The sequence below is a fragment of the Heptranchias perlo genome, chromosome 3 (genome assembly GCF_035084215.1).
Source record: "Heptranchias perlo isolate sHepPer1 chromosome 3, sHepPer1.hap1, whole genome shotgun sequence".
Lineage (NCBI taxonomy): Eukaryota > Metazoa > Chordata > Chondrichthyes > Hexanchiformes > Hexanchidae > Heptranchias > Heptranchias perlo.
The window spans coordinates 18,162,117-18,189,341 of record NC_090327.1 but is presented as its reverse complement, the minus strand read 5'-3'; the positions used below and the strand labels follow the sequence as shown (position 1 = coordinate 18,189,341).

At 42.2% G+C, this 27,225-nt stretch overlaps 1 protein-coding gene across 1 annotated transcript in view; it reads left to right on the top strand.

Annotated features, from left to right (window-relative positions):
- rab12 (RAB12, member RAS oncogene family) overlaps positions 1 to 23,079 on the top strand; it is a 29,762-nt gene extending 6,683 nt beyond the window's left edge. Inside the window, exons 2-6 of the mRNA XM_067978398.1 lie at positions 3,294 to 3,354; positions 5,450 to 5,588; positions 11,158 to 11,247; positions 12,610 to 12,714; positions 21,411 to 23,079. Of these exons, the coding sequence (XP_067834499.1) occupies positions 3,294 to 3,354; positions 5,450 to 5,588; positions 11,158 to 11,247; positions 12,610 to 12,714; positions 21,411 to 21,521 (506 nt within the window). The 3' untranslated portion in view covers positions 21,522 to 23,079. The remainder of the gene's footprint in view (positions 1 to 3,293; positions 3,355 to 5,449; positions 5,589 to 11,157; positions 11,248 to 12,609; positions 12,715 to 21,410) is intronic.
- Positions 23,080 to 27,225: the final 4,146 nt, after the last annotated feature.

Here is a 27,225-nt window from a genome sequence, read left to right as displayed (position 1 = left end):
ACAAATTTTAGATAAATTAATTCTGCACCATTCACTCCTTCTCCTGTGGCCTCCAAACTCAATCATCCACTTGCATTTTTTTCTGCCCATTGCATCTCTTACAGCTAGCAGCTTTTTAACAACAGGATGAGGATAGGAAAAAAAAAATGAAAAGTGAGAACGTGTTACGGGACAGAAAGAAGCACCTTTACGCTGAGTGTGCTGTCAATGTCAGATGTCTCTTCCCGTTGGCAGTATTTTCTAATATAAAGTTGGGGTGTCTCCAGAAACCTAACCGCACTGGAGACCCACCTTTTTGTAGATCCCGTAACCTGCAGTTGAGTCTGCACGCACCTGCAAATGTGTGACGCTTGAATGGGAGTGGCAGCAGTGGGTCTCTGCTTGAGTGCACCCTCCTGGGACCCCCAGTAAATGATCAGATCAGACTGAATTTTTTTTTTAAAAGCTATAAAGCACCAAACTATATCAAATAGTGAGTAAAGAAATGCTGTTGGAGAATTTAAATGAATGAAAGAAAAGGTAAAAATTTGGCGACAAAAAATGATATGGGGAGGGGGGACTGGCGTCTGTGTGCAAAAGTGAGTACTATATAAATTAATACAAATGAAAGGAGGAAATTTGGACATCTTGAAAATAGTTAAGCATTAGTGGGAATTGTCAGCTGCTTAAAAGAACTTTAACTTTCAAACTATTTTGGGGGGGACTGGGAGAAAGAGAGAAAATTCTTTGCACTGTCTATTCTCCAAACTGGTTGTGATTAATGCCACAGGGTGGTATACAAATTGTTGATTTTACTTGGAGAGATTTATTGTATTCGACTGCCAGCCATAACATATCAATCTCTCTCTGCCTCTTGACTATACTGTATGTTACAGTAAGTATTTTATTTATGCCTTTGATTCTCTGATTATTTTCTCAGATAAAGTACTTTAAAAAATTTGTTCCTGGAATGTAGGCAATGCTAACCATGCTGTATTTATTGCTCATCCCTATTTGCTCTATGAAGATGGTGGTGGGCCGCCTTCTGAACTGCTACAGCCCTTATGTTGATAGTGCTCCCACAGTGGTGTTGGGTAGGGAACGTCAGGATTTTGACCCAGCAACAATGAAGGAATGACGCTATATTTTCGTCAGGATAGTGTGTGACTTAGAGAAAAACTTGCTGGTGTTCCCTTGACATTGCCTCTGTTGTCCTTAGTGGTCAAGGTGGTGAGAAGTAAGTTGGTGAGCGGTGCAGTGCATCCTGTAGATAGTACATACTGCAGCCGTGGTGTGCCAGCAGCAGTGCAGGTGGATGGTTGAGTTCAATGGCAGAGGTGCTGATCAAACAGACTGCTTTGTGTTGAGTGGTTTTGAACTTTTTGAGTGTTAATACAGCTACATCCATCCAGACGAGTGGTGAGTGTTCCATCACATTCTTGACTTGAGCCTTGAAGATGTTGGCGAAGCATTGCGGGGTCAGAAGGTGAGCCACTTGTAAGAGTACCCAGCCTCTGCCCTGCTTTTGTAGCCACGAAGTTGATATGACTGGTCCAGTTTATCTTCTGGTTATTGTTGAACCCCAGGATGTTGATTTAGCACTGGTGATACCGTTGAAGGTGGTTGGGCCTTTTCTCTCTTGGACATAGTCTTTGCCTGACACTTCTGTGGCTTGAATGTTATCTGCCACTTGTCAGCTTCGAGCCTGGTGTTGTCTCGGTCCTTCTGAAGCTTAACGTGAACTGCTCTGTTATTGGAGGAGTTGTAAATAGAGCCGAACACTGTAGAATAGTTAGCGAACAGCCCCACTCCTGGCCAAATAATGGAGGGATGGTCATCGATGATGCAGCTGAAGATAATTTTGCCAAGTATTGGGAACTCCTTCAGAAATGTTCTATGGCTGTGATGGTTGGCCTTTGACAACCACAACAATCTTCCTGTGTGTCAGGTATGACTTTGACCACTGCCGGGTTTTCCCATTGACCTCAATTTTGCTATGGTTCCTTGGTGTCACACTTGGTTGAATGCTACCTTGATGTTGAGCATAGTTACTATATAAAAGTGGTTTCATTTGTAAAGTATTACTTTATGACAGCTTTTTGACATTGCCAATTTGTCCAGATTTTAAATAAAGTATGAGGACATTGAACGTTGAAACTCATTTCTCATAGGTATTCTCCTTCCCTAATTTTTCTCACTGACCTAAACAATTAAGATATCAATGACAGTCACTAAGATAGTTAGAAACGTAGGTCTTGTGCAATACAAAGTCAGCACTTTTTTCTTTAAACCAACTGCTACATTTAAGCCCTAAAACCTTGATGCACTGTCCACTTTGTTTCTGGCTGAGCTTGGTTCTGGGCCACTTTGCGACAGCTGCACCTCATTGCATTCTGGGTTTCTGTTGGGTGCAGACCTCTACTGCTGTGGGTGTTCATTTACCTTCCAGGGATACTGTAATTATTTTCCACAGAACATGCACCATTTTGCAAATGGATCTGACGTTCTAGAGCACATTAACAACTAAGCATATGCTATCTACAAAGCTTTTTGCAAAATGGACTTGAAGGTGTTCTCACATATATGTTATCTGCTGGATGCAGTCAAGATAAATCAGAGGTTCAAGCTGGTCCAAAGAGCAAGTGACCAGAATCAGAGAAGAAAACTTTTTTTTTAACTGGTGATAACAATGGCAAAAGGCCAGCCATCTCCCAAAATTCAACTGCATGCCATGAAAATAAAACTCTCAGATTCTAAGCCACTTATTCTGTGTATAAATGTAATAAAAGTAAATTAAAAGAAGTCTGCAAAATCATCCCATTCATACAGCATTGGGCCATCTGAGAACTGGTAGTTATTCCAGTCAAAAAGTGATGATGGAGAGTGCCCTGGCTTTGGCCCTGACAAATGACTATTGTAATATATCCTGGCTTGTTAATGTGCTGTATACTTTCTTTAATTTTCTATACTAGTATTTCACTTGTACATTTATAAGGTACCATCCTGGTGGTATAGTGTAAATTGTTTGAAAAATTTTACTAAGATATTTACTGTACAATATTATGCTCCTAAACAGAGTGTGTGCACTGCATACACATGCAGTGTATGTGCAGAAAGTTACAGTATCTCTCCTAATGTGTTGGGTGGCCTACCTTTTTCTATCCTCTTTTCATGTGATACGATAGTTTGCTTTTACAGAGTGCTGTGTATCCTGTTGGAAATGGTATTTTGTTTGCTTTTTGCTTTTGAATTCAACCTTGTATTTGCTGTTGCTTCTTATTCCTCCTTTTCCTTTTACTGTATTTTATTTATAGGTGTTGATTTTAAAATCAAAACAGTAGAACTAAGAGGGAAGAAAATTAGATTACAAATCTGGTAAGTGACCTACACGTTTCCAGCTGTTCACTTGTAGTTATTCCTCTCCAATTACTTCTGACTGATGACATTTCTCTTACAATTTAATCCTTGGCATGGGCTGGTTTTCCACTTCTGATGAGGGTCTGTGCAGTAATGCTTTGCGGCAACATATTATCTAATACTGCCATAAAGATGTTTGAGACCAATTGGGATATCGACACATTGTGCATCAACTGTAGATTTTATTTTTTTTTAAAAGCGCTGACTTAAGATGGATCTTTACTTTGATTTTAACTACAGTAAATTGCATAGTTTTTTTACGATTAACCTGGATTTTTCAAACTGGGGTTTTATTTCCTCCTCGTCGTAGCCAGTCGGTTTCACACTGGCTGCGTTTGTCATCTTGAAGATCTGAGACAAAGGAATATTGATGGTGTCCTGGACAGTCAGGTATCGTTCTATTCTGTTCAGAACATCCTTACCATTCCATCAGCGGGTGCCCTCAGTGGTCCAGTCACATCGTATCTCTGCCCCTACACTAACATCTCTAGACCGAGTGTGACTTGCTTTCAGGCCGCCTCGACTGCATCGCTAATCATCCGCTGTGAGGCCAAGCCAGTAGGCTTCCCCCTGTTCTGGCCTCCCTGTGACTAGTGGAATATTTCTTATATTTTTGCCTGTGTTGTGGCAGGAAAGGAAAAAATTATCGTAACTTGCTTTTTGTAGCAGAAACTACAACTTCTGTCTGCATTTCTACTGAAGCAGAGTAAGTAGCAGTCTATAGCATGAGAACCTGAGATAGCAGTTTAAAATATAAAATAGGCTGTGCTCAATTACAGTGTCAGTTCTTCCTGCTAAGGCAATCTCTTTATTCCTTTTAATAAGCTTTAATTCAAAGTTGCTTAATTCAAATTATTGGATAATGCGAAGTGTAAAGAATTACTTTCATTTATTAGGAGTAAGCAGTATTCAAAATTTAAGAATTTGCAAACAATAGAGAACAAAAAAAATAACTGTCTTGGCTGTCTCAGAAAAATGTAAACCACCTGTGCCAATGTTGAGTGTTCCAGCCAATTTTCTTGGGTCTTATTTAACACCAAGCATTTAATAAGCCTGTAGGACCACTGCTGCTGTGTGCACTAATACATGGTATGTGGGATTCCAGTATTCCTAAATGACATCTGGCTGCCATACCGCCTCGTCAGTGAGAATGAGTAATGCAGATATTCTAGCAGATAAAGTCTGTGTGACACATGGTTTGTTGTCAGTTGTCTTTGTTTTCATGAACTCTTGTGAACGGTTATAAAAAGCTTACTAACACTCCGCCCCCCCCACCCACTTCCCAGCAGGACTTTGGCTTCGGATTGCTGCGCTACTCTGAGATTCCTTACTCATCCATAGTCTCCAGTTAACAGTAGTCTAATTTCTAACTGTCTGTGTGTTCTCATCCCTCATCTGTGTGACTCTTAAGATCTGGCTGCAAGAGGCTGGCAAATAATAGCACTGTATCTACAGGAGCTTATGGAGGTAAAATGTACTATTTTATTTAAGCTGTATTGAGTTTGATATTACTGATCACTTGTGTTTATTCTTCTACCCCATCCAGGTCAAAGTAAAGTTGCTGAACTTAATAAATCTCTTTGGATTCATTACCTGTCAGGCTAATTTTTTAAAAATCAATCAATAACATTGCAGCCCCTTTTCTAACTCTTTTAAAAAGTTAAACATTGTTGTAATTTATTCAAAGATAATCTGCACTTCTAATATTCTACGACAATGCTTTATATATTCAGTTAGCCCTGTTTTATTTTTCTCCCCACTTAACAAACTGGTGTTTACCAGTTGCTAGCTCTCTGGTTGAAGTACTGTTCTGACTGCAAGATTATTTTACTCAATCAGAGATCTTGTGGACCTTAATACTGAGAGGACTACAAGAATCTTTGTATTGCAAAGTCCTGGACTAGTGACATGACTGCAGAACTCCAAAATGTTTTGATTGGGGTGGCAGCAGGGAGAAAAGAACCAACTGGACAATATACCAGAATGGTTGTGCTGCTTTGATGTACCCAAGTGTAAATATTGTTCTGACTTTTTAAATCAAATTTTTCTTCAGGGATACTGCAGGGCAGGAGCGATTCAACAGCATTACTTCAGCATACTACAGGAGTGCCAAGGGAATTGTCTTGGTGTATGACATCACTAAACGAGAAACATTTGAAGATGTACCGAAATGGATGAAAATGATAGATAAGGTAATGAAGATGTAGTTCTGTGCGGTAGTTGTGTACGTTCTTCGAAGTGTTAGTCCAAATAATTTAAATTAATGGGAGGAGAAATGTTTTAAACCTCTAAAATGATACCATTTGTTCTACTGTGCCAATAGATTGGAATTTTCCAGATAATTTGTAAAGTAACCAGACCTATACTGCCTGAATCTGCCATTAATATTTTCCTTTGATTTGAGCTGGTATTTTTTTTTTAATACCTGGGCTGGAGCATCTTTTCTTAAGTCCAGACTAGCAAATATTTCCCCTCTATAAGTCAAGCAATAAAATCTAGTGTTTAAGTGCATCTTCACCCATGTTTTTATATTGGAACCACAGTTTGCATTTGCGCAGTGGTGTGAGTAATCTTTACTGCCTGATGTAATGCTCCTTTTTTTACACAGTGACTGGTACAGTCCTAGCCGCACCATCATAAGCACAGAGGATTTGCTAAGTTAAGGCCAGTGCTGACTAGTGTCAAAGGAGGAAGGCTCATGTGAGATTTTTATCCTAAGGTTAGGGTATGTGGAGATTATCTGAAGTTTGGAGTTCTCATTCTCTTGCCCCCTCCAACATTCTGCAGCACATGACCACACATCACACTCCTGACTTGTGCCTTGTAGATGTGGAAAGGCTTTGGGGAGTCAGGAGATGAGTCACTCGTCGCGGAATACCCATCCCCTGACCTGCTCTTGTAGCCACAGTATTTATGTGGCTGGTCCAGTTAAGTTTCTGGTCAATGGTGACCCCCAAGATGTTGATTGTGGGGGATTCGGCGATGGTAATGCCTTTGAATGTCAAGGGGAGGTGGTTGTTGGAGATGGTCATTGCCTGGGACTTGTCTGGCGCGAATGTTACTTGCCACTTATCAGCCCAAGCCTGGGTGTTGTCCAGGTTTTGCTGCATGCGGGCACTGACTGCTTCATTATCTGAGTGGTTGCGAATGGAACTGAACACTGTGCAATCATCAGTGAACATCCTCATTTCTGACCTTATGATGGAGGGAAGGTCATTGATGAAGCAGCTGAAGATGGTTGGGCCTAGGACACTACCCTGAGGAACTCCTGCAGCAGTGTCCTGGGGCTGAGATGATTGGCCTCCAACAACCACAACCATCTTCCTCTGTGCTAGGTATGACTCCAGCCACTGGAGAATTTCCCCGATTCCCATTGACTTCAATTTTACTAGGGCTCCTTGGTGTCACACTCGGTCAAATGCTGCCTTGATGTCAAGGGCAGTCACTCTCATCTCACCTCTGGAATTCAGCTCTTTTGGCCACGTTTGGACCAAGGCTGTAATGAGGTCTGGAACTGAGTGGTCCTGGCAGAACCCAAACTGAGCATCGGTGAGTAAGTGCCGCTTGATAGCATTGTCGGCAACAACTTCCATCGCTTTGTTGATGATTAAGAGTAGACTGATGGGGCGGTAATTGGCTGGATTGGATTTGTCCTGCTTTTTGTGGACAGGACATACCTGGGCAATTTTCCACATTGTCGGGTAGATGCCAGTGTTGTAGCTGTACTGGAACAGTTTGGCTAGAGGCGCGGCGAGTTCTGGAGCACAAGTCTTCAGCATTACAGCCGGGATGTTTTCAGGGCCCATGTCCTTTGCTGTATCCAGTGCACTCAGCCGTTTCTTGATATCATGTGGAGTGAATCAAATTGGTTGAAGACTGGCTTCTGTGATGGTGGGGATATCTGGAGGAGGCAGAAATAGATCATCCACTCGGCACTTCTGGCTGAAGATGGTTGCAAATGCTTCAGCCTTGTCTTTTGCATTCACGTGCTGGACTCCGCCATCATTGAGGATGGGGATGTTTACAGAGCCTCCCCCTCCCGTTAGTTGTTTAATTGTCCACCGCCATTCACGACTGGATGTGGCAGGACTGCAGAGCTTTGATCTGATCCGTTGGTTGTGGAATAGCTTAGCTCTGTCTATAGCATGTTGCTTCCGCTGTTTAACATGCATGTAGTCCTGAGTTGTAGCTTCACCAGGTTGGCGCCTCATCTTTATGTACGCCTGGTGTTGCTCCTGGCATGCTCTTCTCCACTCCTCATTGAACCAGGGTTGATCCCCTGGCTTGGTAATGGTAGAGTGAGGGATATGCCGGGCCATGAGGTTACAGATTGTGCTGGAATACAATTCTGCTGCTGATGGCCCACAGTGCCTCATGGATGTCCAGTTTTGAGCTGCTAGATCTGTTCTGAATCTACCCCATTTAGCACGGTGATAGTGCCACACAACACGTTGGACGGTGTCCTCTGTGCGAAGATGGGACTTCGTCTCCACAAGGACTGTGCGGTGATCACTCCTACCAATACTGTCATGGACAGATGCATCTGCAACAGGTAGATTGGTGAGGACGAGGCCAAGTAGGTTTTTCCCTTGTGTTGGTTCGCTCACCACCTGCCGCAGGCCCAGTCTGGCAGCTATGTCCTTCAGGACTCTGTCAGTAGTGGTGCTACCGAGCCACTCTTGGTGATGGACATTGAAGTCCCCCACCCAGAGTACATTCTGTGCCCTTGGTACCCTCAGTGCTTCCTCCAAGTGGTGCTCAACTTGGAGGAGGACTGACTCATCAGCTGAGGGAGGACGGTGGGTGGTAATCAGCAGGAGGTTTCCTTGCCCACGTTTGACCTGATACCATGAGATTTCATAGGGTCCGGAGTCAATGTTGAGGACTCCCAGGGCCACTCCCTCCTGACTGTATATCACTGTACCGCCACCTCTCGTTGGTCTGTCTTGCCGGTGGGACAGGACATACCCAGGGATGGTGATGTCAGAGTCTGGGACGTTGGCTGAAAGATATGATTCTGTGAGTATGGCTATGTCAGGTTGTTGCTTGACTAATCTGTGGGACAGCTCTCCCAATTTTGGCACAAGTCCCCAGATGTTCGTGAGGAGGACTTTGCAGGGTCGACTGGGCTTGGTTTGCCTTTGTCGTTTCAGGTGCCTAGTGGTCCGTCTGGTTTTATTCTTATTATGACTTTTTTTTAGTGAGATTTTACAACTGAGTGACTTGCTAGGCCATTTCAGAGGGCAATTTAGAATCAACCACATTGCTGTGGGTCTGGAGTCACATATAGGCCAGACTGGGTAAGGACAGCGGGTTTCCTTCTAAGGTAAGGACTGGGTAAGGACAGCGGGTTTCATGGCCAATATTACTGATACTAGTTTTTTTAATTCCAGATTTTATTTAATTCATTAAATTTATATTCCTCAGCTGCCGTGGTGGGATTTGAACTCATGACTCTGGATTATTAGTCCAGTAACATAACCACTATGCTACCGTACCCTATTGTGTTTAATCATGTTTAACTAACCCGATAGAGTTTTTTGATGAGGTAACAGAGAGGGTAGATAAGGGCAGTGCAGTTGATGTGGTGTATATGGACTTTGAAAAGGTGCCGCACAATAGGCTTATCGAGATTGCGGCCCATGGAATAAAGGGGGCAGTAGCAACATGGATATAGAATTGGCTAAGGGACAGGAAACAGAGAGTAGTGGTGAACGGTTGTTTTTAAGACTGGAGGGAGGTGTACAGTGGTGTTCCCCAGGGGTCAGTGCTGGGACCACTGCTTTTCTTGATATATGTTAATGACTTGGACTTGGGTGTGCAGAGCACAGTTTCAAAATTTGCAGATGACACTAAACTTGGAAGGGTATTAAACAGTGAAGAGGATAGTGATAGACTTCAAGAGGATAGAAATAGGCTGGTGGCATGGGCGGACACGTGGCAGATGAAATTTAACGCCGAATAATGGGAAGTGATACGTTTTGATAGGAAGAACGAGGAGAGACAATATAAAGTAGAGGGCACAACTCTGAAAGGGGTACAGGAACAGAGAGATCTGGGGGTATATGTACACAAATCGTTGAAGGTGGCAGGGCAAGTTGAGAAAGCAGTTTAAAAAAAGCATCCGGGATCCTGGGCTTTATAAATAGAGGCACAGAGTACAAAAGTATGGAAGTCATGAGCCTTTATAAAACACTGGTTCGGCCACAACTAGAGTATTGTGTCCAGTTCTGGTTACAGCACTTTAGGAAAGATGTGAAGGCCTTTGAGAGGGTGCAGAAGAGATTTACTAGAATAATTCCAGGGATGAGAGACCTTAGTTACGTGGATAGACTGGAGAAGCTGAGGTTGTTCTTCTTGGAACAGAGACGGTTGCGAGGAGATTTGATAGAGGTATTCAAAATCATGAAGGGTCGAGACAGAGTAGATAGAGAGAAACTGTTCCCATTGGTGGAAGGGTCAGGAACCAGAGGACATAGATTTTAGGTGATTGGCAAAAGAACCAAAGGTGACATGAGGAAAAACTTTTTTACATGAGTGGCTAGGATCTGTGATGCACTGCCCGAGGGGATGGTGGAGGCAGATTCAATCATGGCCTTCAAAAGGCAACTGGATAAGTACTTGAAAGGAAAAAATTTGCAGGGCTACAAGGAAAAGGCAGGGCAGTGGGACTAGCTGGAACGCTGTTGCATAGAGCTGGTACGGACTGGATGGGCCGAATGGCCTCCTTCCCTGCTGTAACCTTTCTGTGATTCTAATTGGCAGTTTTGTATGATACATTTGCAACCACTGGTTTGTAACTCCTTTTACAGAATCAGACTTTTATCCCAACAGTCTGGTCTAAATTTTGTCACAGATGAAAGGATAGTGTGTTAATTCCTGTGTTTCTTAGTTTGTACCTTTCTGAAATACAGCAGTTAGGTGCAGCACCCAGTGCAGTAACTGATACCAAAAATAATTAAAACATATAATGCTAGCTTGGCTCAGTGGTAGTACTTTCGCCTTTGAGCTAGAAGGATGTGGGTTCAATCCTCACTTCAGGACTTGAGCACATTATCTAGGCTGATAATTCACTGCAATACTGAACGAGCATGCATTGTCAGAGGTGCCATCTTTTGGATGAGATGTTAAACTGTGGCTCCCATCTGTCTGTTCAGGTGGAGACAAAAGATCCCATGGCACTTTTTCAAAGAGCAGGGAGTTCTTCCAATGTCCCAGCCAACATTTATCCCTTAACCAACACCACTTAACCAGCTTAACTGGTCATTTTTCTCTGTGCACAAACTGACTGCTGCTTTTGCCTAGATAAGTCATTGCACTTCAACAAGTAAGTAATTGGCTGTAAGGTGTTTTGGGATGTCGTCGGGATAGGTGCAATATAAATGCAAATCTTTCTTTAGGACAGCTTCTGTTGGTTAAGCAAAATAAAATGGTATGGGGAAAAATAACAAGGTTTTTTTTTAACCTGACTGGGGAGTAGTCTATGATGGCATTGAGTGCCCAAGTAGATGTGCTCTGTTCCTGTGGTTTTGGCATTCATTGCCTGAATGAGCACAAAATTCATTCCCTGGAAAAGGAAAGCAAGCAAATGTAAACCATGTTAGTACAATCCTAATATTGCTAATTTTGGAGGTTATTGGAATTGCTCAACAAGACATCTAAGTCTTTTTATCCCATTCGGGTTAGTAGTACTGTCCTCCTGTAAATCTCGCTACCTTTTATTCCCAGCAAATGTTCATTCACTTGTTTTCTGATACACAGTACGCTTCAGAGGATGCAGAGCTTCTGTTAGTGGGAAATAAACTAGACTGTGAAGTTGACCGAACGATCTCTCGTCAGCAGGGAGAAAAGGTAAGAAACAATCCTGAAGTGTGGCTCACTGTCGTGAAGTGGGGCTTCCAACCCTAACTCTGCATAGAAAGTGCTTTGTTTAAAACTATTGCTCAAACTGTAACCACAAGGAGTTAATCCTAGTATTTACCATTCTCGTATACAAGGAGATGCTCAGTGGGTGGGGAAGAACTGGAGTAGGCGAGAGATCACAAGATAATTACAGATGAGGTAGGCTATTTAGCCCATCTTCATTAATCCATGTAGAGAGTTCCCACATTTCAGCATCCAGTTGTTTCTTAAAAGATTCCAGGATTTTCACCAGCACTACACTTCCTGGAAGTCTCTTCTGTATATTGATCACACTTTGTATGAAGAAGAACTTCCTGACATCAGTCCTAAATTTATCTTTTACTGTCTAGAATCTGTGTACTCTTCTCCTACTCATGTTTTAATTTGAAATAATATTCTGGGCTAACCTTTTTCATTCACCTTAACTATTATATACCTCTAAGATCACCTCTCGTATGCACTACGCAGTTTGATCATGACTTCCCCTGACTTGTATTCTACTGTTCTGATTGTAGTTCATTGTTCTATTAGCTTTGTTGATTTCTGCTCTCCATTGATTCAACATATTGCATGTTGAGTCTCCTAAGACTTCAAGGTCTTATTCAGCTTCATTCTTGGCTATGTCAGCGCCATTCACGGAGTCCATTTGCCAATTATTTATTCCTATGTGCAATACTTTACACTTCTCTGCATTAAATTTCATCTGCCATTGTTCTGCCCACTTATAAATTTTATCCAACTCATTGTTACTTCTGAGCTGCCTCCTCTGAATCCAGGGCTTCTTAGTTTGGTATTACCTGCAAACTTGACCACTTTGCATTGAGTTTCTGAATCCAGGTCACTTGGAATTGTCTGTTTAACAAGTTAAAACTTCTATTCATGAAAAGTAAGATTGGCTGCAGAAGTCTTAAAGAAAATTCTGAGATGTGACCATTTGTGATGTGGTCAACAGTAAAACCCCAAGTTTAGCAAGCATGGTTAAAGGATGTCATCGCTTAAACTATGGGTAGAGTCTGAGGTTCTGCTTTGCTCTCTGGCTGGGTGTTTGTAGAGTAAAGGGAGAGAGGGTTCATTTACATTTAATTCCTTTTTTGTTAAGGATCTGCCTTATCCAGGTCCCAGCAAAGTACAGAGAGACTCCTGATTTTTCTCCAAGACTGGATTTGTCTATTCATTAACAAGTTGCCTAAAGTGCTTTTTCTAATTGAAATGGACTTGTTGCCACTTTTAGTGAAATCCTTAATTTAAAATAAAAATGAACCTCCTGCTACAGATGTGTTGCTAAATCTATTTAATCTTTAATTTCTCTAGTTTGCTCTGCAGATAACTGGGATGCGTTTCTGTGAAGCCAGTGCAAAGGACAACTATAATGTCAACGAGATATTTTTGAAGCTTGTGGATGACATCTTAAATAAGGCAAGTTCATTTATTTGAAGAACAAAGATTTAGAACATAAGGGTCTACTGTAACAGTTGTGCGATCTTTATATATGATTCGGGGACAATTGAGCTCATGTTACTTTGGAAGCTAACAATGCCACATTACAAATCAGTCCAACAGTGGTACGTAAACTTGGACCATGTCCAACATGGTTTTGAAGCATTGTCACGCTCCTCTGGTGGTGTTTCTATACACGGCAGCAACTTCAAAACACGATTGGTTTTATCTCTCCCTTTATCTTTTTTTCACTTCTACTTCCAAAGAAATCTGATCTAATGGATGATGCTTCAGGTTGTTGAGTGCTAGTGGCAGGTAATGCTGTCATGCATTGCCCAATGATGTAGAGTACTGGCAATTTATTTAATTGCAAACAGAGAAAATAAATGTAAAACTCATAGTTAGCCTTCAAGAAATAACTTGAAGGCTATTTTTGAGTGCCCCCTTCACGGTGCTACCACCAACAACAGCCCACCTAAATTTCAGGGCTGCCATCTCTGGGATATTGAGGCTCACCTGAGCATAAACGCTACCACTGGAGGAAGTAGCTGCCTAAATGGACATCCTCAACAATTGGGGAATGGCCAGTGGCCAAAATTGTTGCAGATCGCGACTTTCAACGCACTATGCCATGTGCAATCTTGTACATTGATAAACAGCGTGGGTTCCACGACACCAGCAGCCTCCGGCTTCATTGTGAAAACTTCTTCTGGGAGCAATCCTGGAATACAAAGATGGCATTGGTGACCATTTCTCCCTTTCTCTTGATTTTTCTACCTATTATGTATTGCACGTTAACTCAGGAAACATCTACAGTACCACGTGTAAACCTGAAAAAAAACTCAATACAGTTAAGAAATACCCCAAACTGAATGTTTGAGTGCAGTTTTATACTGGAGAGGGACTAAACGTTATTTCACCTGAGTTTGAATCCTTTTCTCACAAATAGAATTAGACACTTCCCCCTCTTTATATAAAATGGAAAACCTGTTCAGTATTTTGGACTTTTTTTTCTTATGCTGATTTTAGGAACAGGAGTAGGCCATTCAGCCCCTCGTGCCTGCTCCGCCATTTGATAAGATCATAGCTGATCTGTGATCTAACTCCATATACCTGCCTTTGACCCATATCCCTTAATACCTTTGGTTGCCAAAAAGCTATCTATCTCACATTTAAATTTAGCAATTGAGCTAGTATCAATTGCTGTTTGCGGAAGAGAGTTCCAAACTTCTACCACCCTTTGTGTGTAGAAATGTTTTCTAATCTCACTCCTGAAAGGTCTGGCTCTAATTTTTGGACTGTGCCCCCTACTCCTAGGATCCCCAACCAGCGGAAATAGTTTCTCTCTATCCACCCTATCCATTCCCCTTAATATCTTAAACTTCGATCAGATCACCCCTTAACCTTCTAAACTCTAGAGAATACAACCCCAATTTGTGTAATCTCTCCTCGTAACTTAACCCTAGAGGACTCATACCGGGTGAAAACACTTAGTTCACTTATTAGTATTCATTAGTAGAAAATAATTCAGGTTCCTGCTCTAACATCCTTTTGTATGAATGCAGAATTTGAAAAAGAGAAACCTTGAAATTGTTGGTTAAGAGCTGCAATACGCTATTACATTTTCATGATATTTACAAAAGGACAGCTGAGCATTCTTTTTGAATTATAGTTATTTGCCAAAGAACTGATATAATTAGGTTCAGTGTAAGGATAGAAAAAGAAGAAAAGTCAAGGATGGGACTATTTCATTGGAGAAAAAGAAATTATAGCAAAATAAAAAGGGTCCTTGTCTGAACCATAGAAAGTTACGGCACAGAAGGAGGCCATTCGGCCCATTGTGTCCGAGCTGGCCGAAAAAGAGTTAGAGCCCCCTGGGTGTCAAGAAGCGTTCAGGGTAAGATAAGGCAGAAAAAGAAAGCCGATGATAGACACTGGGAGCTCAATGCTACAGAAAGCGTAGAGGAGTATACAAAGTGCAGGGGTGAAGTTAAAAAGGAAATTTGGAAAGCAGAGAGGGCATGAAAAAATATCAGCAGGTAAAATCAAAGAAAACCCAAAAATATTTTATAAATACATAAAGCGCAGGAGGATAACTAAGGTTACCTTTTTGGTCTCTAATAGGCCTTACTCTTTTCTATGTGTGGAGGCAGAGATGTGGGTATGGTTCTTTATGAATACTTTGCATCTGTCTTCACAAAGGAGAGGGATGATGCAGAGATTGAAATTAAGGAGGAGGAGTGTGAAATATTGGATGGGGTAAACATAGTGAGAGAGGAAGTATTAAGGGCATTAGCAGCTTTGAAAGTGGATAAATCACCAGGGCTGGATGAAATGTATCTCAGGCTGTTAAAAGAAGCCAGGGAGGAAATAGCAGAGGCTTTAACAATCATTTTCCAAACTTCACTGGATACAGGCGTAGTGCCGGAGGATTGGAGGACTGCTAACGTTGTACCATTGTTTAAAAAGGGAGTGAAGGATAGACCGTGTAATTACAGGCCAGTCAGCCTAACCTCAGTGGTGGGCAAATTATTGGATTCAATTCTGAGGGACAGGATAAACTGTCACTTAGAAAGGCACAGACTGATCAAGGACAGTCAGCACGGATTTGTTAAGGGTCGTGTCTGACTAACTTGATTGAATTTTTCGATGAGGGTAGCGCAATTGATGTAGTCTATGTGGATTTTAACAAGGCTTTTGACAAGGTCCCACATGGCAGATTGGTCAAAAAAGTAAAGGCCCATGGGATCCAAGGGAATGTGGCAAATTGGATCCAAAATTGGCTGAGGCAGGAAGCAAAGGTAACGGTCGACGAGTGTTTTTGCGACTGGAAGGCTGTTTCCAGTGGGGTGCCGCAGGGCTCGGTACTAGGTCATTTGCTTTTTGTGGTATGCATTAACTATTTGGACTTAAACATAGGGGGCATGATTAAGAAATTTGTGAATGACACAAAGATAGGCCTTGTGGTTGATAGTGAGGAGGAAAGCTGCAGACTGCAGGAAGATATCAATGGACTGGTCAGATGGGCAGAAAAGTGGCAAATGAAATTCAATCCGAAGAAGTGTGAGGTAATGCATTTGGGGAGATCAAAAAAAGGCAAGGGAATACACAATAAATGGGAGGATACTGAGAGGTGTAGAGGAAGTGAGGGACCTTGGAGTGCATGTCCACAGATCCTTGAAGGTAGCAGGATAGGTAGATAAGGTGGTTAAGGCGGCATATGGAATGCTTTCCTTTATTAACCGAGGCATAGAATATAAAAGCAGGGATGTTATGCTGGAACTGTAAAATACTAGTTAGGCCACAGCTTGAGTACTGAGCACAGTTCTGGTCACCACATGACAGGAAGGATGTCATTGCACTAGAGAGGGTTTACGAGGATGTTGCCAGAACTGGAGAATTTTAGCTATGATGACAGATTGGATAGGCTGGGGTTATTTCCCTTGGAACAGAGGAGGCTGAGGGGTGATTTGATTGAGGTGTACAAAATTGAGGGGCCTAGATAGAGTGGATAGTAAGGACCCTATTTCCCCTAGCAGAGAGGTCAATAACCAGGGGGCATAGATTTAAAGTGATTGGTAGACGGATTAGAGTGGAAATTAGAAAACATTTCTACACACAAAGGGTTGTAGAAGTTTGGAACTCTCTTCCGCAAACGGCAATTGATACTAGCTCAATTGCTAAATTTAAATCTGAGATAGATAGCTTTTTGGCAACCAAAGGTATTAAGGGATATAGGCCAAAGGCAGGTATATGGAGTTAGATCACAGATCAGCTATGATCTTATCAAATGGCGGAGCAGGCACGAGGGGCCGAATGGCCTGCTCTTGTTCCTATGTTCCTATAAATGAGGTGCAGGTCTGGGACTCACTGCCTGAGAGGGTGGTAGAGGCAGAAAACCTCAACTCATTCAAAAAAAAAAAATACCTGGATGTGCACCTGAAGAGCCATGATCTGCAGGGCTACGGACCAAATGCGGGAAAGTGGGATTAGGCCCGGTGGCTCGTTTCTCAGCCGGCGCGGACACGATGGGCCGAATGGCCTCCTCCTGTGCCATAAATTTTCTATGATTCGATGATTCAGCTTAATCCCACTTTCCAGCACTTGGTCCGTAGCCCTGTAAGTTACGGCACTTTAAGTGCATGTCCAAGTACTTTTTAAATGAGCTGAGGGTTTCTGCCTTTACCACCCTTTCAGGCAGTGAGTTCCAGACCACCACCAACCTCTGGGTGAAAAAATTTCTCCTCTGCTCCCCTCTAATCCTTCTACCAGTTACTTTAAATCTTTGCGCCCTGGGCACTGACCCCCCTGCTAATGGAAATAGGTCCTCCCTATCCACTCTATCTCATCCCATCATAATTTTATATACCTCAATTAAATTTCTCCTCAGCCTCCTTTGTTCCGAAGGAAAAAGCCTAGCCTATCCAACTTTTTCCCATAGCTAAAATTCTCCATCCCTGGCAACATCCTTGTAAATCTCCTCTGTACCCTCTCTAGTGCAATCACATCTTTCCTATAATGTGGTGACCAGAACTGTTTGCAGTACACAAGCTGTGGCCTGACCAATGTTTTGTACAGTTCTAGCATAACCTCCCTACTATTATATTCTATGCCTCTGCTAATAAAGGAAAGTATCCCGTATGCCTTTTTAACCACCATATCTACCTGTCCTGCTACCTTCAGGGATCTGTGGATATGCACTCCAAGGTCCCTCACTTCCTCTACACCTCTCAGTATCCTCCCATTTATTGTGTATTCCCTTGCCTTGTTTGCCCTCCCCAAATGCATTATCTCACACTTCTCTGGATTGAATTCCATTTGCCACTTTTCTGCCCACCTGACCGTCCATTGATATCTTCCTGCAGTCTACAGCTTTCCTCCTCACTATCAACCACGCAGCCAATTTTTGTATCATCTGCAAACTTTTTGATCAAGCCCCTCACATTCAAGTCTAAATCATTAATATGTACCACAAAAAGCAAGGGACCTAGTACCGAGCCCTGTGGCACCCCACTGGAAACAGCCTTCCAGTCGCAAAAACACCTGTCAGCCGTTACCCTTTGCTTCCTGCCACTGAGCCAATTTTGGATCCAACCAGCCACTTTCCCTTGGATCCCATGGGCTTTTACTTTTTGGACCAGTCTGCCATGTGGGACCTTGTCAAAAGCCTTGCTGAAATCCATGTAGACTACATCAAGGGTGCTACCTTCATTGACCCTCCTTGTTACCTCCTCAAAAAATTCAATCAAGTTAGTCAGACTCAACCTTCCCTTAACAAATCCATGCTGACTGTCCTTGATTAACCCGTGCCTTTTAAACGACGATTTATGCTGTCCCTCAGAATTGATTCCAATAATTTGCCCACCACCGAGGTTAGATTGATTAGCCTATAATTACTCGGTCTATTTTTTTTCTCCCTTTTTCAACAACGGTACAATGTCAGCAGTCCTCCAATCCTCTGGCACCACGCCTGTAGGCAGGGAGGATTGGAAAATTATGGTCAGAATCTCTGCTATTTCCTCCTTTGTTTCTGTTCACAGCCTGGGATACATTTCATCTGGCCTGACGATTTATCTACTTTCAAAGGTGCTAAATCCCTTGATACTTTCTCTCTGTTAATCCCATCCAATATTTCACTCTCTTCCTCCTTAACTACAATCCCTCCATTGCCCCCCTCTTTTGTGAAGACAGATGCAAAGTGTTAAGAATCATACCCACATCTCTACATCCACACATAGGTTACCTTTTTAGTCTCTAATAGGTCCTTAGTTATCCTCTTGCTTTTTATGCATTTATAAAACATTTTTGGGTTTTCCTTAATTTTACTGGATAGTATTTTTTCATGCCCTCTCTTTGCTTTCCTAATTTCCTTTTTAATTTTAGCCCTGCAATTTCTATACTCCCCTAGGCTTTCTGTAGTATTGAGCTCTGTCTAACATAAGCTTCTCTTTTTTTTGCTTTGTCCTACCCTGTATGCTCTTTGTCATCCAGGGGGCCTTAAATTTGGCAGTCCTACCCTTTTTCTTTGTGGGAATATGTTTATTCTGAAACCCTTGAATCTCCCCCTTGAATGCCTCCCACTGCTATGACACTGATTTACCTTCAGGTAGCTGTCTCCAGTCCACTTTTGCTAAATCACTTCTCAGATTAGTAAAATTGTCCTTTCCCCAATTTACAACTTTTACTTCTGTTCTATCTTTGTCCTTTTCCATAACTATGCCAAATCTGACTGAATTATGATCACTACCACCAAAATGCTCTCCCATTGATGCTCCTTCCACCTGCCCAGCTTCATTCCCTAAAACTAAATCCAGAACTGCTCCACCTCTTGTTGAGCTTGCTACGTACTGGCTAAAAAAGTTCTCCTGAATGCAATTTAAGAATTCTGCGCCCTCTATACCCTTTGCACTGATTGTATCCCATTTAATATTAGGGTAGTTGAAATCCCCTACTATTACTGCCCTATTGTTGTTGCACTTCTCAGAAATTTGCCTACCTATTTGCTCTTCTATCTCCCTCTGACTGGGGGTCTATGGTACACTCCAAGCAGTGTGACTGCCCCTTTTTTTGTTCTTTAGCTCAAACCCTATGGCCTCATTTGATGATCCTTCTAACATATAAACCCACCTCGCACCTATAATTGTTTCTTTAACCAATATTGCCACCCCTCCCTCCATTTTTATCCCCCTCTATCTCGTCTGTAAACCCTGTAACCAGGAATGTTGAGCTGCCTTTCCTGCCCCTCTTTAAACCATGTTTCAGTAATAGCTAAGACATTGTCTTCCACATGTCTATCTGTGCCCTTCGCTCATCTGCATTATTCACTACACTCCTTGCATTGAGGTATATACCACTAAGCACTGCCAAATTCCTTTGTTGTCTCCTCTGCTTTCCAAACTCACTTACGAATTTTCTGTCTTCCATTTCCAGCTCTGCTTCTCTCCCTTCTGAATCTACGCTCAGGTTCCCATCCTTCTACCAAGCTAGTTTAAGCCCTCCCCAGCAGCACTAGCAAACCTCCCCACGAGGATGTTGGTCCCGGCCCTGTTGAGGTGCAACTGGTCTGGCTTGTACAGGTCCCAATGCCCCAGGAATGTAAAGCCCTCCCTCCTGCGCCATCTCTCCAGCCACGCATTCATCTGCTCTATCCTCCTATTTCTATACTTGCTAGCGCGTGGCACGTGGTAATCCGGAGATCGCTACCTTTTGAGGTCCGGCTTCTTACTTTCTTTGCTAACTCCTTTAAAATCTGCCTGCAGGACCTCATCCCTCTTTCTACCTATGTCGTTGGTTCTGATGGACCATGACCTCTGGCTGTTCACCCTCCCCCTCCAGAATGTTCTGCAGCTGCTCGGTGACATCCTTGACCCTGGCACCAGGGAGGCAACATACCATCCTGGAATCATGTCCATGGCCACAGAATTGCCTGTCTGGTCCCCTAACTATAGAATCCCCTATCACTATCGCTCTCATGCCCTTCTTTTCTCCTTCCCCCCCCCCACCCCTGCTCGTACAGCTGGTCTGGGCTAAATGGAAGGAAAATTGGCAAATAGAATCTTAGATCAGCAACGGGAAATAATGAAACGGAAAGGGTAAAAATCGAGTATATTCTGGTAAGCAACACTGGGAGTGTGTCGAAGGCTGGAGTTCCAGGAATGAATAGGAAGATTAGATCACATTTGAAACTTAAGGAGCATATAGTGTTAACAGGGCAGGTAATAAAAATGAAAGCTAGGGCAAATATAAAGCAACAAAAAAGGGGATTAGAAACAGAATGAAAGGAAATTATCAGGAAAAATAAGAGCTTTTGTATAGGTAACTTAATAGTAAGGGGGCTATCAAGGTGGGATAGCGCAGTTAAAATATGAAAGAGGAAAGCTTGTAGTGGAGAGTGAGGGAATGGATATAAATAATCTTTACAGGCTGTGGATATTGAAAATGTCAAACCACCAGAGGTAGTGTAGGTTATTGAGAGAAATGGCACTGAAGAAGTTACACTTTTTAGGTACCCTTACAATACACTGGAAAAGATGTAATGCAGGTTCACTAGGGTCTTATGAGGATAAGGGGTTATGAAGACAGACTTGGGAAATTGGGGCTTTTTCACTCGACCCAAGAGGGTGGAGGTGGCCTGATGGATATCCTTATGATTTTGAAGGGTTATGACAGGGTAAATAGTGATGAATTGTTTCCGCTGGTTAACAAGATAGTGATTAGCAGGAACAAACTAAGATAAAAGAATTAATGGGTTAGGAAAAAGCGTCTTTACACAGAAGCTGGTTAGAATATGGAATTCTCTGCTACAAACAGTTCTTGAAGCAGAGTCCGTAAGTAATTTTAAATGGGAATTACATCATTTCTTGAAAAAGACAAATGTTAAAGGGATATAGGGAGTATGCAGGAGAATTGGAATAGTTTCGGTGGCTCGTGGTGAAAAACACTAGCATCGACTTGATGGACTGAATTACCTGTTTCTGTGCTGGAACAGCCTATAAGCTATTAGCTTGGAAAATTACACAGAAATAACAGCATTATGGCATCATTTATTATTATATGACATTGCAGTTTTCTTGTCTGAATTGTGCTTGAATCTTGTATGATTTTATCTGGATTCTCTTGTAATCGATTTTGAAATTTCAAGAGATGTATTGTTTTATCCTCACTCTAATTTTCAGATGCCCGATGTACCCAGACGTGAATTATCAAACAGCATCCTATCTCTGCAGCCGGAGCCTGAAATTCCTCCTGAACTCCCGCCACTTCGGCCGAACATTCGCTGCTGCTGACCAGTGCTTCTACTCTCCCACGTCATACTGCGCTCGTACCCATGTCTGTACGTTGCTGCAATGCAATCAGTCTCACCATTGTCATCGTTGCACTTTGTAGGAATGATCAGAGAGGAGCTCAGACTAACTTTGTATATGTGTGAGATTTTAAACTGGTATAGGATCAAATTACACTGTTCGGAATAACTGCACATGTTTTATTTTTTTTAAATATCCTCTGATCTCTGGTGGCAAAGTTGATGTTTTCTATTCTAGTACTGTATTTATTGTTGGCGTGCAGTACCAGGTGTTTCTAAAGTTCAAAAGGGACAGTTTTTTGTGGTACTCTAAAGGAAATCAGCCAGCTGAAAAGGGGCTGTCTAATTACTAATACAATGCTGCAGTTGCCTGTAGTATCAGAACACAGATGCTACCTTCCTTTCCTGAATAGTGCAAGACAGGCACATTACAGAGAAACTAATGAACCAGATTTGGAATATATTTTGGGAGATTTTGAAATTCCTATTAATTCATATATTTGACAATCCCATTAGTTGCATGGTTTTTGTCTTGTGGGTTTGTATGTTGATGCAGAAATTGCAAATATGTACTCTTTCCTCCCAGGAAGCACAATCCTCAAGTGCTGGGAACTAAAAAGGTAACACTAAATTGTGATTTCAGTCATTCAGAGAAAACCTAGTGTACAATATTTGTAACATAAAGGAATTGTCCCTACAGTGTACTGCAAAAAATATTCAGTGCACAGTAGCAGAAAAGGGTCATGCAATTTGAATCTCAATTTGTTTCGAAGACGTAACACTCTATAGTGGTAGGAGCAAAAGAAATCCTCCTGCTTCAGTACTAATCAAAAAAAAGTTGACTGTTGAAAAAAGACACTATTTGTGCTCACTTTGGAAGCACTTGCATTAAAAGTTGGGGGTGGTATGGGCTAAGATTTTAGGTGGGTATTTTATAACTTGTATGAAGTTTCAAGTGGGCATTTTATAAAAGTTGCCTTAAGATCAAATATTTAAATTTTGGTCTGTTCAAAACCTTTTTGATTGTGCAAATGACTGCACTTCACACTTGCATCATAACAATGAGCAGCACTCCCTCATAATGTTTAGGTTTCAATTTCAGGTGCCAAGCACATTGTAAAATGGGTATGTTTTACTTGAAGAAAACCCACTTCAGACGTGGCTCGTAATACGAGCAACAGAGTATCTTCCATACCCCAGTATTGCAGATTGTTGTAGAAATATGTGAAATAAGAGTACAGTATTCATTTTGTTTATATTAATGGTCAAGGAAGTAATTTTGATAACTTAAAAGAACATTATGTATCGTGGAACCCACAACAGGGCAGATTCACTCTGCACCTATACAGCTATTGATTCCAGATTGTGCTCGAAGACATTGCTTTATGTGAAATATGAAGTAGGTCTTTCAACCCATTAGTGCATGTGTTATTTAAAAAGTGACCTCTGTCTCTTTGGTGTAGCTGATTTTTTTTTGATGGATTAAAATGTAAGCATGGTATGTAAAATTGTGACTTATTAAACTATATATACATAAACTACTGAACTGTTACTTTTTTCATTTTTTTAACAAAGCAACATTGGAGCAAATAGCATGTTGGCCTTTATTGCAAGGGGGTTGGAGTACAAGAGTGAGGAAGTCTTACTACAGTTGTACAGGGCTTTGGTGAGACCAAACCTGGAGTACTGCTTCCAGTTTTGGTCTCCTTATCTAAGGAAGGATATACTTGCCTTACAGGCGGTGCAATGAAGATTCACTAGATTGATTCCTGGGATGAGAGGGTTGTCCTATGAAGAGAGGTTGAGTAGAATGGGCCTATACTCTCTGGAGTTTAGAAGAATGAGAGGTGATCTCATTGAAACATATAGTATTCTGAGGGGGCTTGACAGGGTAGAGGTTGAGGTTGTTTCCCCTGGCTGGAGAGTCTAGAACTAGAGGGCATAGTCACAGGATAAGAGGTCGGCCATTTAAAACTGAGATGAGGCATTTCTTCAGAGGGTTGTGAATCTTTGGAATTCTCTACCCCAGAGGGCTATGGATGCTGAGTTGTTAAGTATAGTCAAGGCTGAGATAGATAAATTTTTGGACTCTAGGGGAATCAAGGGTTATGGGGATCGGGCAGGAAAGTGGAGTTGAGGTTGAAGATCAGCCATGATCAGGAATAATTAAGGACAGTCAGCACAGATTTGTTAAGGGGAAATCGTGTCTGACGAACTTGATTGAATTTTTCAAGGAGGTGACGAGGAGGATGGATGAAGATGTAGTTGATGTAGTCTACATGGATTTTAACAAGGCTTTTGACAAGGTCCCACATGGCAGATTAGTCAAAAAAGTAAAGGCCCATGGGATCCAAGGGCATGTGACAAATTGGATCCAAAATTGGCTCAGTGGCAGGAAGCAAAGGGTAATGGTGTCGACGGGTGTTTTTGTGTCTGGAAGGCTGTTTCCAGTGGGGTGCCGCAGGGCTCAGTACTAGGTCCTTTGTGTTTTGTGGTATACGTTTAACAATTTAGACTTAATCATGTCCCCTACGTTTAAGAAATTTGCGGACAACACAAAGATAGGCTGCGTGGTTGATCGTGAGGAGGAAAGCTGTAGACTGCTGGAAGATAGCAATGGACAGGTCAGATGGGCAGAAAAGTGGCAAATGGAGTTCAATCCGGAGAAGTGTGAGGGAATGCATTTGGGGAGAGCAAACAAGGCAAGGGAATACACAATAAATGGGAGGATACTGAAAGGTGTAGAGGAAATGAGGGACCTTGGAGTGCACGTTCACAGATTCCTGAAGGTAGCAGGACAGGTAGATAAGGTGGTTTTGGAAGGCATATAGAATGCTTTCCTTTATTAGCTGAAGCATAGAATATAAAAGCAGGGATATTATGCTGGAACTGTATAAAACACTAATTAGACCGCAGCTTGAGAACTGTGCATAGTTCTGGTCACCACATTACAGGAAGGATGTAATTGCACTAGAGTGCAGAGGAGATTTACGAGGATGATGCTAGGACTAGAGAATTTTAGCTATGATGACAGATTGGATAGGCTGGGGTTGTTTTCCTTGGAACAGAGGAGGCTGAGGGGTGATTTGATTGAGGTGTACAAAATTAAGGGGCCTAGATCGAGTGGAAGGGTCAATAACCAGGAGGCATAGATTTAAAGTGATTGGTAGAAGGGTTAGAGAGGAAATGAGGATAATTTTTTTCACCCAGAGGGTGGTGGGGGTCTGGAACTCACTGCCTGAGAGGGTGGTAGAGTTCAGAAACCCTCAACTCATTTTTAAAAAAAAAATACCTGGATGTGCACCTGAAGAGCTGTGACCTGCAGGGCTACAGACCAAATGCGGGAAACTGGGATTAGGCTGGGTGGCTTGTTTCTCAGCCGGCGTGGACACGATGGGCCAAATGGCCTCCTTCTGTGCCGTAAATTTTCTTTGATCTTATTGAATGGCGTGGCAGGCTTGAGAGGCCGTATGACCGTCTCCTGCTCCTGTTTCTTATGTTTTTATGATCAAACCCACACACAAGAATATAGAAATTGATGTTAAGATACACGAGCCACAGGTGTGAAGTTCTACCATGTCCTCACATCTTTATATGAGGATGAGAACTCTTCTGTCTCTTTTCCATGTGGGGAAATGCATGATTTTCTCTGCTTTACCAATGGGCATTGTTCTAGATCATTCTTTAGCTCTTTTAGAAACAGATGCACCTTGATGCCATGCACACAGAAGCTTAAGGTTATTGTGCACGATTAACAGCCATACACAGTTATATACTTTTTCTTCTGGTTTTGTTAAGATTGGAATAATTGTTATTGTTCCATGTTTTGACCTTAATATTTAAAGTTAATGCTGACTTGGGGTGTGGTTTATGTTTTGTTGCCCAATTTTATTGATTTTGGACTTTCAGTAGGGCCCATCATGAGGTTATTCCAGGCCTTCCTTCAAAGGATATCTGCCATGCTTTACAACATGTGGCGTAAGAAATAGGAGCAGGAGTAGGCCAATCGGCCCCTCAAGCCTGCTCCGCCATTCAATAAGATCATGGCTGATCTGATCCTAACCTCAAATCTAAAGAACACAAGAAGTAGGAGCAGGACCCGGCCACTCAGCCCCTGGGCCCGCTCCGCCACCCACAGGGCCTTGACCAATCCGAACTCAGCTTCATGTCCAATTTCCTGCCCGCTCCCCGTAACCCCTAATTCCCTTTACTTCTAGGAAACTTGTCTATTTCTGTTTTAAATTTATTTAATGATGTAGCTTCCACAGCTTCCTGGGGCAGCAACTTCCACAGACCTACTACCCTCTGAGTGAAGAAGTTTATCCTCATCTCAGTTTTGAAAGAGCAGCCCCTTATTCTAAGATTATGTCCCCTAGTTCTAGTTTCACCCATCCTTGGGAACATCCTTACCGCATCCACCCGATCAAGCCCCTTCACAATCTTATATGTTTCAATAAGATCCGCCTCTCATTCTTCTGAACTCCAATGAGTAGAGTCCCAATCTACTCAACCTCTCCTCATATGTCCACCCCCTCATCCCTGGGATTAACCGAGTGAACCTTCTTTGTACTTTTTTCTAGTTTGTGACTTTTACTTAAGGGAACCGGGCAAGCACACAAATGGTGCACGTGGCTACCTCAACAGTTATCTCGATTACTTCAGCTTCCATTCTGTCTAGTTTGCATCCATAGTTTCTTACATGATTAGGACCTCAAAAAAAGTGTACTTCTAAATTGGGACCTGGCTGTGCCTATGTGACTGTCACTGCGCATCAAAGGAATTCATTCCTCTTGTAATCCTGAGACATTTGAGAATCATACGCTGCTGTGTGTAAGTTTGATCTTTCCTGCACTCCAGGTATCACCTCCTCGACGAACCTTCCAATCGTCTTTACTGGGTCTCCAGAACCTTTGAAGCAGGCTGTTTGCAGGAAGAGTCTCCTTTTAACGGGGAAAGCGAAAGTAAAACAAAATTACTATATAATTGAATTTTATTGTGGTCAAATAAAATTAGAAATTTTACACAGGGAAACACAGCCTATGGTTTTTTTTATCACAAAATAGAAATCCCACCACCCCCCAGTTACAAAGAGCTTTTTGGTCACCATTTTAAACAGGTTTACACTAACTGACTATGGAAAGGGGCAGTGGAAGTTGCAGATAACGTCTGTCGTGAATTTCTGGGTACAGGGTACAAAAGTGTCTACATTCTCCTTGGAGCGAGGGCAGACGGACAACCTTATTCCAGCCTTCAGCCAATCCGGCAGAACTGTGGGTACGTGTGGGAGTTTAAGGGTTAATCTCTTTAAAATCTAGTGCATATTGCTTTCAACTGTTTAAGTTCAATTGCTATTAACTGTTTAAGTTCAATTTTAAAGTTTAAATATTTAAGTTTCTGTCGGGCTTCAGCAGAGAGAGCTGCTGTAGCAAGTTAATTGGTTAGCTAGATTAAACTGGTACTTGAAGGTGGGGCAGGCCTGACTCATCTGAGTCACAAACTGTAGAAATACAGGGGCCTGTCAGTGCGGACAACACAGTGTGAAGGAGAGTTTGGTACGTGTGGGAGTTCGGTGAAGTGGGGGAAGGAGGTGCTGCTTTGCCTTGCTTTTCCTAACTTTTTCCCCAGAGCGGCAGTGGACCTGAGAGTAGAAGACTGAGATTGGGGAATAAAAGCAGCAGCAGACCTGC